Genomic DNA, 12065 nt, shown 5'->3' on the forward strand with positions numbered 1-12065 from the left:
TCTTATGTTGATACTTTTTTATAAAATGTATGAGAAACATAACCGTTTAATTCAATTTAAGAGTTTGCATAACATCAAAATTCATAAATAAAACAAATGTCATTTTAACAAATATATTAACAAATTAAGAACTATCTTTTTTGTTCCTCGTTAACCCATGAATGTTCCAAGAAATCACTTTTAGTTTCTCTCATGCGTTCTCATCATATACTGACTCACTGGCCGGCCATCAATATACAGCGTGTCAAACGCAATCTAGGCTCGCTTGCAATCTCTCTTGGCTTCCTTCATCTTTGGAACGAGACGCCGCCGTTCCTCCTTAATCTCAGGGGGAAATTATTTGAACCAATCGTAATGCGTTCCTTTCAACTCTGGCTACTGACGCCCACTACCTCGCGATCTTTGAATAAGGCAAATTTCAACACAAAAGTAACCGGATGCGATGGTGAACGGTGGACACGTTCAAGGCGCATCGCATCGAATCCTTCCTTGGCTATCTTAAGTTTCTATTGCAGAAAGGATTGCATCTTATTTTCAGTGACCACCGAAGGTTCATTTCCGGCTGTGTACATATGTGAAGATTATTTGGTCAATATGGTTTAAAATAAGATTGTTTAGGCTATTGTTTGCATTAAGCTTTAGACCGAAAAGCAGTGCTGTATTTGTAAGATACGTGTTCCGTATCAAAAATCGAGGAAAAGCGCACACAGTGCACCCAAAATCACCAGGGCACTAGTAAATCTCTCTACCAACTTAACATACCGAGTAACAGTAACTTGTTTTTTCCCACGCACAATACACTCCTCCTTCTTTTACAACTTAGACCGACGTCAAGACACTGTTGTCTTATTATTTCTTTAACTATCGAAGTTTACCTATGGATAAAGTTAACCCGATGCAATGACCGCCGGAACACTAGTATGGCGTTTAACCGACAGAGGCTCTTATACACGCACACGACAAAAAAGGTGGGTAAACTATTCCGAGTTGTTAATTGTTTATCGCACATTGTCATTAAAATGTTGTTATTAGTTTGACATGTTTACTATTAAACATAAATGTAACTATGCTAACTGTGGAATGTATTTAGTTGTCGCGCATGTCTAAGACGAGGCGAATTATTCATGCACCATATATTACCTGGTCTATACAATACAATACAATTTTTATTTTAAATAATACATTTTTAGTCGGTGCTCATATGAAAATATAACATTGGGCTTAGCTGGATGAAAAAACTAGCCGCAATAATTCACAATGACAATGTCTACAGTACGCTAATGTGTTACTGTGCATACTAAAAAGCATGTATCTTAACGGTCGATCAAATAAATACTATGATAGTAATCCAGAATTTGTGAAATGTGGGTTCATTCTTAACTTCGTTTTGTATTATTTGTCGGTCTTATTTCTTGTCAACAACCTTTAATGCTTTCAGGGTTTTGATTCCGGAACATTTATTTACCGGATTGACTAATTCCCGTCTCAACTTTAACGATGTGACCGATTTATAATAAAACAAGCAGGAAGTGCCAGATATCAACATATTGTCAACGAACAATAACACATCAATGAGACGTTCGCACAATGGTAATGTTAAAGATATTTGTTTGATTATTATAACTTCACGTTCATTACCGTTCTTTTTGTTTTCATGAGTGTGTCAGCTCGTTCATTTTTGCTTCATATTTTGACGTGCTTGAAGTGAATTGTGTGTCAGATTGAACCTTAACAATTATCCAACTCCCATCTAGGCTAGATCTATAGAGATAGATCTATTCCCCCCTTGGTTGTTGGGAGTTACATTTGCTTAAGACTTTTCACATAAATTAGACTTCAGGTGGCACTTTAATTTGTAACATGGGGAAATTTTGGTGAGCTTTTTGGGAAAAAACGTTGATTTTTGCGATTGGGAAGCAGCCGAAAATCGGCGGTAATATTTAGCAAAGAAAATCACTGCAGTGTCAGGGACCAAACTTAACTCACATACTCGCAAATGCGAGCGAGATTTATGGATAGCGAGTTAAAAAATATACATGTAAAGCTTGCAATTTTATCGTTGAATTAATTACCCACAACTGTTAATGTTTTGTTTGATTCTCAACTGAGCATTATTAGATTTGTAACCCGAAACACGCTTCCAAATTATAATGCTAGGGTCAAACAAGACTATTGTCAAGCAATATAAGTCCCCTACCGGCTCCACCATTGTCAGAAATTCCACCATTTTCAGCTTATTTTTTTTATTTTTTGCCATAGCAACCAGAATTTTTGACATAGGAACAAAATGAAATGACGTGCATAATGTCCATATTGCCATCTATCCATGTTTCAAGTTTCATGAAACAATATTAAATACTTTAAAAGTTATCGCAGGATCCAGAAAACCACCATTATCAGCAGTATTTCTAGTCTATTTGTTGCCATAGCAACCAGAATTTTTTATGTAGGAACGAAATAAAATGACGTGCATAATGTCCATATTGACATCTATCCAAGTTCCAAGTTTCATGAAAAAATATTAAGAACTTTTAGAGTTATCGCAGGATCCAGAAAAGAGTGACAGACTGACAGACACACAGAGCGAAAACCATAAGTCCCCTCCAGTGAAACCGGTGCTTTATCCTTTGTCTCAATGAAAGTGAGCGAAAATTATGAAGTCAAGTAGAATGTGGTATGGAAAGTGTGGGTGTATTTTGTGTTGTATAAAAACTGGAACATCACGTCAGGCAATTTACGCAATTGTTCAGTGCAGGAAAAAACGCCCCGATAGCACGTTATTTTATTACATCTTTAAATAGTAACATATGCCAAAATGTATTTGATACTTAAGAAAAATGGCGAATGTTTGTGTTTCTTGAAATTCTTTACGCTTTTATCGTAAATAATTACCAGAATATGCTTTTTAAACTGGAATATACGGGATTATCAGGTAATGAGTAGCGACAGGAAAAGTAGTTAGTATGAAGTAATTGATAGAAAGTATGGTTGATACGGATGTATTAAGGAATGGATCGAGATGGGATTATGCGTATCTAAGCGGGAAAGGGTTAAAACAGTTTTTTAAATTGTCGTTATCATGACTTCATTGCTGTTTTGAGCTCACCTGAGCACAGCGTGCTCATTGTGAGCTTTTGTGATCACCTTTTGTCTGTCGTCCGTTGTCCGTTGTGCGACGTCTACATTTGCCTTGTTCAATCTCTAGAGGCCACATTTACTGTCCAATCTTCATGAAATTTGGTCAGAAGATTGGTTTCAATTATATCTTGGATGAGTTCGAAAATGCTTACGTTTGCTTGAAAAACATGACTGCCAAGGTGCGGGGCATTTTTCCTAATATTGCTATATATGGCTATATAAAATCTTGTTAGCACTCTAGAGGCCATATTTATTGTCTGATCTTCATGAAACTTGGTCAGTAGATTTATCCCAATAATATCTTGGACGAGTTTGAAAATGATGCCGGTTGGTTGAAAAACATGGCCGCCAGGGGGCGGGGCATTTTTCCTTATATGGTTATAGTACAGCCTTGTTAAGACTCTAGAGGCCACATTTATTTTCAGATCTTCATGAAACTTGCTCAGAAGATTTGTCCCACTGATATCTTTGATGAGTTAAAAAATGGTAACCTTTGCTTGAAAAACATGGCTGCCAAGGGGCGGGGCATTTTTCCTTATATGGCTATATAAAGCTATAGTAAAATCTTGTTAACATTCTAGAGGCCCATTTATTGTCCAATCTTAATGAAACTTGGTCAGAAGATTCATCCCAATAATATCTTGGACAAGTTCGAAAATGATGCCAGTTGGTTGAAAAACATGGGTGCAGGGGGCGGGGCACTTTTCCTTATATGGCTATAGTAAAACCTTGTTAACACTCTAGAGGCCACAATTATTGTCCAATCTTGATGAAATATGGTCAGAAGATTTGTCTTAATGATATCTTGGATGAGTTCGAAAATGGTTACGTTTGCTTGAAAAACATGGCTGACAAGGGGCGGGGCATTTTTCCTTATATGACTATATAAGGCTATAGTAAAATCTTGTTAACACTCTAGAGGCAACATTTATAGTCCATTCTTCATGACACTCGGTCAGAAGAATTATCCCAATAATATCTTGGACTAGTTAAAAAATGATGCCAGTTGGTTGAAAAACATGGCCACCACAGGGGCGGGGCTATTTTCCTTATATGGCTTTAGTAAAACCTTGTTAACACTCTAGAGGTCACATTTATTTTCCCATCATCATGAAACTTGGTCAGAAGATATTTCCCAATGATATCTTGGATGAGTTCGAAAATGGTTTTGGTTGCTTTAAAAACATGGCCACCAGGGGCTGGGCATTTTTCCTAATATGGCGATAGTAAAACCTTGTTAACACTCTAGAGGCCACATTTATTGTTCAATCTTCATGAAATTTGGTCAGAAGATTGGTCTCAATGATATCTTGGATTAGTTCGAAAATAATTATGTTTGCTTGAAAAAAATGGCTTTCAAGGGGCGGGGCATTTTTCCTTATATGGCTATGGTAAAATCTTGTTAACACATTAGAGGCCACATTTACTGTCTGATCTTCATGAAACTTGGTCAGAAGATTCATCCCGATAATATCTTGGATGAGTTAAAAAATGATGCCGGTTGGTTGAAAAACATGGCTGCCAGGGGGCGGGGCATTTTCCTTATATGGCTATAGTAAAACCTTGTTAACACTCTAGAGGCTACATTTATTTTCTGATCTTCGTGAAACTTGGTCAGAAGATTTGTCCCAATAATATCTTGTTATCTCAGGTGAGCGACTTTGGGCCTTTCAGGCCCTCTTGTTTTCTTGAAGAGTTAAAGTGCACCAAATAACGTCAGTTCTCTCTTCAAATTAAAAAAATTTAGGTATGGATGGTGCAGCCCTTCCTTACCCCCCCCCCCCTTAACGGCCTCAGGACATCTGAAAAAAATCCTGTCGAAAGCCCTGAACACAACTAAATCATAAATACATGTTAATCCCTATTGCGCACATTGAAAAACTTATGTGCTTGCAGAATAAAGATTTAAATCCACATTTAAAACATGAAAATGTGTACGTTTTAGCAATGGACAAACCCATGTATTCAGAGTTTTAAAATATGCATCGACTATCTCCAGACTTCACAAGATAGATCTCATGTCTTTATCAACCAATCTTCATGTAAATATTGTTTTACTTCAGAGCCTCAGTACTATATTGATCATAATTCAAATCGTTAATTCAAAACTTCCACTTTCGGTTATTGCAGATTTTTATTTTTAGCAGAATTTTCCATTTAGGACAATTAGGACATGCACAATTGCACATTGATTTTGATTTTAACCAGCTTTGTGTTTGATTATTGCATGTATAAAGTTGATTGAACTTGATTTCATTGCCATTAAGACATACTTTTTTGCATGGTTTTGCCTTTTACCAGGAAAAACTTTGAGCTTTAGACTGTATGTATGTACTTATGTAAGCTCAAAGCATTCAAGAAGACCTCATCACTTTCTGAAATGGTCAGAAGTTTGTTAGCCATTGTGAAATAATAATTCCTTATCCCTTTCTCACTCATGTGCAAACAGCATAAAACCAGAACAGCCTGCAGCCTGTTCAGGTTTAATACTGTTTGCTGCTCATCAGTATCTTGTTTTATGTATGAATCCAGTGTCACCATGTGGAACTTACACAACTGTTATTTAGAATACTATAATGCACTACTCGTCTAGAAACAATAAAGGCTTAAAGGCTTTTTTTTATTTTTTTGTAAAAACAAAAACTTGGGTCTGAAAGTAATTCTCTGTAAAAAGTATGGTAGGTCAGAAATAACCAATATAAAAGTTTGATTGAAACATTCTGGAACTACTGTTTAACATCACTTTAACAAATACATTTATATATCATGACAGTATAATTGGCAGTTATATTAAAGGTAGTTTATTGGAATGTATCCATATTTCTGTATCTTTCATTATATAAAAAAAATGAATGACCATTTTATATTAAGCTATATATCCTTTCAGCATGTTCAGCTCCAGAATATGACCATGGTACATTTGTATTCTTTAAAGCAAAATAAAATCTGTAAAATAAAATGTGAACAGTTTATAATATTTACATAATACATGATCGTGTGTAGTGTTATTTCCCATCAATTTAATGATAGATGATCTGTCACAAACTAAATTATAATAATTACTACATGTACATGTATAAATTAAATAAAGGTTTGTCTTGGAATTTTTTAATGCAACAAAAAGAGAGACACAACCTTTGTATTAATTACAAAATGTATGATCATTTAGAATTTTATGTATTATCCTTTAAACAGTTGAATGATTTTTTTTATAAATCTCAGTAATAGTTTTGTGTGCATGGAGATCATACAAAATATATGTTGTTAGTGTATGAATAGTAGTTAATGTATCGGAATAATAGCTGCATGATTATGTTGCCATTGGCTTTGTTAAATGTTAATTCTTATGTTTTTAGGATTTTATATGGAAAGACTTTCATTTAGGTAAAAAAGGTCAGCAATACAAAAGTGCATTATAAATATACTTTTCTATATCTGGTGTCAATGGTAAATTTTATGTTATTTTAATTTTGTTTTGTTATCATTTAATATGGAGCAGTTTACAAAAATGTATATTCATTTCCTTACTCAGTTCTCCAGATAGGATTTGAAACAGACAGGGTGCTCTTTTGTCAAAACTGCACTTAAGCTTGCGCAGTAATATTGTTGCATTGACATATGTTTTATTATGAGTGTGTATATAATAATGTATATAATTAACTATTATACTTCATATTACAAGTACTTATTACTTTTATTAGCACTTCTTTATTGAAAAAAGTTATGGAAAAACAACATTTTCAGTACAAATCTCTGCTATCATGTAGTCAACCAACACCAGGTATTTCTTTCTTAACTTAGGTTTTACAGACAGATGTGGTTGAAAATGTTCTGGATGAAGTTGGGGTGACGAGTTCACAGTAAATAGCAGGATGATCCAGCCAATGGTGATATTCTAGACGATTGCTAAAGTAATGTGATTTGGTAAGCTCGGAAATAAATACAAAAAATATGTATCTTTTGAGAAAAGGAAGATGTAATGTTAATCAAATGCATGAAAATGGTTTGAAGAAGGAGAGGAAAAAACAAAGTCTATAGAAAAATAAAGTAACAATGAATTCATACAGTTGTGTAAAATGTGGAATGGATTTTGCACACTTGCGTTTACATAATCATCATTTTCGGAGAGTCCATGGCACAGAGCCACCTCGGCTTGATTATAAATGTGTCATGTGTAACAAAGTTTTCAAATCTGCTTCAAAGTTGAATAGACATAACCTTATCCATGAAACAAAAGGCTATAAATGTCCCAGCTGTGATAAGTCATTTAACAGAAAAGATCATTTACTGAAACACCAGAAAATCCATGAACCGCGAAATGAACGCCGTTATTTATGTGAACTATGTCAAAAAGGTTTCAATGAGAAGAACCTGCTACAACGACACATGAATTCACACACTGGTAACCGCCCGTATGCATGTGGAATATGCAATAATAAATACTTTTCAGATACTACTTTAAAGCAGCATCTTCTTACTCATTCGGATGAGAAACCATTTCTATGTTCAGTGTGCGGAAGGAGATTTCAACGCAAGGGCACTCTCAATCAGCATATGCGGGTTCACACGCAAGAAAGACCATTCTCTTGTGATACTTGCCACAGAAGGTTTAGCTCGAAGAGTACCATGGTTACACATAAGAGGGTTCACACTGGTGAGATGCCCTATTCGTGCAAGCGCTGTGGGGAACACTTTGCAAGAATTGATGTTTTACAGTACCACGTCAAAAGAAAAACCAACTGCAAAAGTCGTAAATACATCAAACCTGAAAGAACTTGGACTTTGTCGGATAATTTTGATAACAAAGAAGTTAAAATCGAATCAGAAATTTCCACTGATGTTGCTGGCACTGACTCAGACTTTGTTATTGAAATTGTAAATGATTTGAAAGATGAAGTATGCAATTGAACATTGGCTGTGAAATACTGTCTGTTAAAAGATGATTTTAGTTTGTTCATAAATGTTTTTTTCTATCATGACCGTAAAGCTTTAACTGTTATTTATTTACAAAGTATTAATTTTACCATTTTGTACATAGTTTTTGTTTTGTTACAAAGATGACTTACATGTATTTAAGGAATTATTTTTTTGCTTTACCGCTTACAAGGCATACATCGTATTTACATTGTTATTATTATTATGTGTAATGTAATAGAAAAATTATGTTTAATATTTACTGTTAGTGTATTTATAAGTTACCGGTACTTATAATTGCTTAAAAGCTTAATTGTTAAATGCATATTCATGCAATTCTGTTTTTACACCCCGGATCGAAGATCGGGGCCATATGGTTTTGGGCCAGTCTGTCTGTCTGTCATTCATTGTATGTGTGTGTCCCAAAACTCGAACCAAAACTTTAACCTTCGCTAAAGTTTGGTCATTACTTTTTGTATATTGAAGATAGCAACTTGATATTTGGCATGCATGTGTATCTCATGAAGCTGCACAAATTTGATTGGTGAATGGTCAAGGTTATCCTTCAAGGTCACAAGTCAAAAAATACAATCCAAGGGAAGTAATAAGCTTTAAAAGGGAGATAATTTCTCAACCTGCCAAATGATATGTTGAAATTTTATTTCAAAGCGGCGCAATATTGGGCATTGTTTTTCTGAAAAACACATCTCTTGTTTATTTATACAGTGCAGTGAACACATTTTTGTTTTTTGTTTCTTTTTATGTAGATGATATAATTAGACGAAGACATGTTAAGTCTCAATTTTGAATAAAATATTTGCTCAAAAATTAGTTGTATTATGCTTGGTTATGTTGTTTTACAAGACCCCCTCTCTCCTCAAAAGAAAAAATATGAATTCGGAGTCAGAAGTGTGCATTTTAGTGAAGTTCATTGCATGAATATGAATGTAAGTAGATACTACTACTGTATCATCATTATTATTTTTATATGTTACCTTCCACATAAATAATAATTCCTATGCTGGAAGTATAAACTTTTTTATGATTTGCTCATGTTTTGCTTCTTGAATAGGATACATGTAGGTTAGGTCTTTGAGGCATTCATTTACTTGTATACTTTAATTACACCAAATGCTTTGATTGTCATGAAACAACATTTTCTGCTCAAGCATACTTTATTGGTCATCTCACTGTATTGTTAGATTGAGGAAGGCTGTTTGAGTGAACTTAATTGGTAACAGGCTTTTTGGTGTTTATGATGACAGAATCACTGTCAGATGAGAACACAAAATTTTCAGATAAAGACAAGTAAAATAACAAAAAGCGATTGGTTGCCTAATGATGTTTAGGTCCCTATGGCATATTTCACAAAGAAGTGAAGGTCCCCATGCCATTATTCACTATGAAATCAACGTCTGCATGGCACGTTTCACAATGAAGTCAAGGTATTCATGCCATGTTTCACATGAAGTCTAAGTCCATATGGCATATTTCTTCATGAAAGATGTCTGTGTTACAGCCCCTGGCTATGGGTATGCTGGAGGTAACCAGACGTACCAGCCGACGTACGAAATGCTGGAGCAGGAGAATGACCAGAAAGAGGAACAGCTGTCCAGCAAAGTGAAAGCTCTTAAATCGGTACAAAAACCCATTAGGCATGTTGTAATAAGTTAAATTAATTAAAGTCCAAAAACAACACTTGGTCTGTCCACAAACCAAGTTTTCTTTTAAGAATAAAAAAAGGTGATATTTTACTATATATTTACCTTCTGAAATGTTTATAGTTTTTGCAGCTCCTTTTATTATATTGTTTCTATTGTTAGTTGACGATCGACATAGGGACTGAAGTGAGGGACCAGAACAGAATGTTGCTTGGAATGGTATGAATACAAACGTGTCTCACAAGTTTTTAATTTAACACTTTTGTTTGTACATGTATTTAAAACAAATGAGCTGACCACTTCAAATGCTGTCATGGATGCTTCAATATCATTATTTCATAACATTTTCTATTGCAAATTATTTTTGTTACTGGTTTTGTAAAAATGTTGAAAGACGGTTATGCCTTTCTTCAAATAAAACATGTCTAAAATCTTTCAAGTTTTGAATGTGTTACTGTAAAGCAAACACGATTCATCTATGTATTGATTTAACACTGAATTTTAGCATAATGTACTTAAATATTCTGATTTTACTCTTTGTTTCTTGATATAAAATTTATAATGTGTTTTTGCGAGTCATGACTCGTGAAAGTGGACATATTAATGAGTAATTGGTTGGATGTATGTTATTTTATTTGTTTATAAGAACGTAACACAGGTTATATCTATTTCACCCATGATGCAAGCTCAAGTTCACACTTAATTTAAATATTGTATGCATTGAGAGACTCGTTGCATCTCTGTTGTCTTTATTTCTTGTAAATAAAAAAAAATCACACTTTAATTTCAATTTTAATACTTGCCAAAAACGAATTAACTGTATTGCACATGGAGTAAAATCTTTTATTTAAATTATATTATTATTCAAAATTAAAATAAAATCGCAGATATAATATGATTTTCTGGTGGTTGCTATTATCTTATTTATTAATATGTATTAAAATGTTATTGCATGCTTCAGGATACCGACTTTGATTCATCAACGGGTTTGTTGGAGGCAAGCATGAAGAAGTTAAAGTTCATAACACAGATGGGCGGACACAGACAAATACTTTACCTGGTGCTCTTCTGCTTTTTTGTTTTCTTTATCTGCTGGATCATTGTTAGATCAAGATGATGAATCAGTAATTGTTTTGGGGATTGCGTGACCTATGTAATTTGATTAAGGTGTCTTTAAAAGTATTAACTGGGTGTTTATAATTACGGCTCGTTATTTGATTATTTCTAATGGAAAAGTCAGTTGAATAGAATTGATTCATGGCACACTGGTTTCCGTTGTAATACAGTAAATGAATCGTTATCTATATCCTTCTCAAAATGTGTGTTTAAGGAGCAGTTGTACAAGTATCATACATTTAAACAAACCAATAAAAATGGTATAAATGAATTGGAATACTTAAAATATTAGACAAAATTTGTTGGTTTCGCTTGACAATATACTTAATTCAGATATGATTATATTATTTATTTTATTTAAAATAATGTCTATGTTCGCTTATTACTTGAATAATTGAAACCAACACGTATTTTCTATATACATATAATGTCTATTCAGTATTAAGAGGTGAGCTAAAGCGTATGCTTTAAACTATATTTTACACAAAAAAAACGGGAATTAGTAACTATTGTATTATTATCTGATATTTTTTTGTTGTTCGTCAAAATCGCTGTTCCACAAAAGCCATGTTTATACCCTTGGAAAATGTTTAATCAACATGATTCAATATTGAGTACGATGTTAATATGTGTATCCGTTTAATGATGGTGGTGGTTATATATACATCAATTTTCGTATGATTGCCTCTGATTGTGGGTGTTTGTGATACCTGCATGTAGTTTTCCGCTCATTCACCTTTAACATTATAGAGAAGACTAGCAAGAGTCATGTTGGTCATCATGTTCTTTTCTCAGTTCTATGTCACGAGGGTGATATGCAACCGTAAATGTTGCATACTGCATTTTACTGATCGCCTGTGTTGTATTGAACATAACAATAGACTTGTGGTTTGGTGTTTTAGACATTATGCGAATGGTATAATTTATTTATATGATAATTATTCATTTATTTATTGTTTCATGGATTGCCTCGTGGCAATTTCATCTTGACATGTGAATAAATAAACTTAAACAATACATTGCATTACAACTATTTGAATTTCCCCTTCAAAATAAAAATGTCCGTTGATGCCAAGCGCTCCCCAGTTTTTGTTTCGGCGCAGCTGTATACGCCAGCTTTTCACCTTAGCCTGACCTTAGTAAGCCACCAATCAAGTTGAATATAAAATTTCCCGCCGGTAGGCCTGAAACTTTTCGCAGTTAAAAAACGTGCAATCTACAAACAGATTTCACATT

General features: G+C 34.0%; 1 protein-coding gene and 1 long non-coding RNA gene across 2 annotated transcripts in view; one reads left to right on the plus strand and one right to left on the minus strand.

Moving 5' to 3' along the window:
* Positions 1 to 4326, minus strand: part of LOC127871108 (uncharacterized) — an 82389-nt gene extending 78063 nt beyond the window's left edge. Inside the window, exon 1 of the long non-coding RNA XR_008045100.1 lies at positions 4208 to 4326. This is a non-coding gene — a long non-coding RNA (uncharacterized LOC127871108). The remainder of the gene's footprint in view (positions 1 to 4207) is intronic.
* LOC127871093 (BET1 homolog) lies at positions 1454 to 11846 on the plus strand. The gene is made up of 4 exons (XM_052413773.1): positions 1454 to 1590; positions 9572 to 9690; positions 9876 to 9932; positions 10675 to 11846. The coding sequence occupies exons 1-4, from the start codon at positions 1572 to 1574 to the stop codon at positions 10828 to 10830; spliced, it is 351 nt and encodes a 116-aa protein (XP_052269733.1). The 5' UTR covers positions 1454 to 1571; the 3' UTR covers positions 10831 to 11846.
* The last annotated feature ends 219 nt before the right edge of the window (positions 11847 to 12065 follow it).

This window comes from Dreissena polymorpha, chromosome 1 (genome assembly GCF_020536995.1).
Source record: "Dreissena polymorpha isolate Duluth1 chromosome 1, UMN_Dpol_1.0, whole genome shotgun sequence".
NCBI classification, from domain to species: Eukaryota; Metazoa; Mollusca; class Bivalvia; order Myida; family Dreissenidae; genus Dreissena; species Dreissena polymorpha.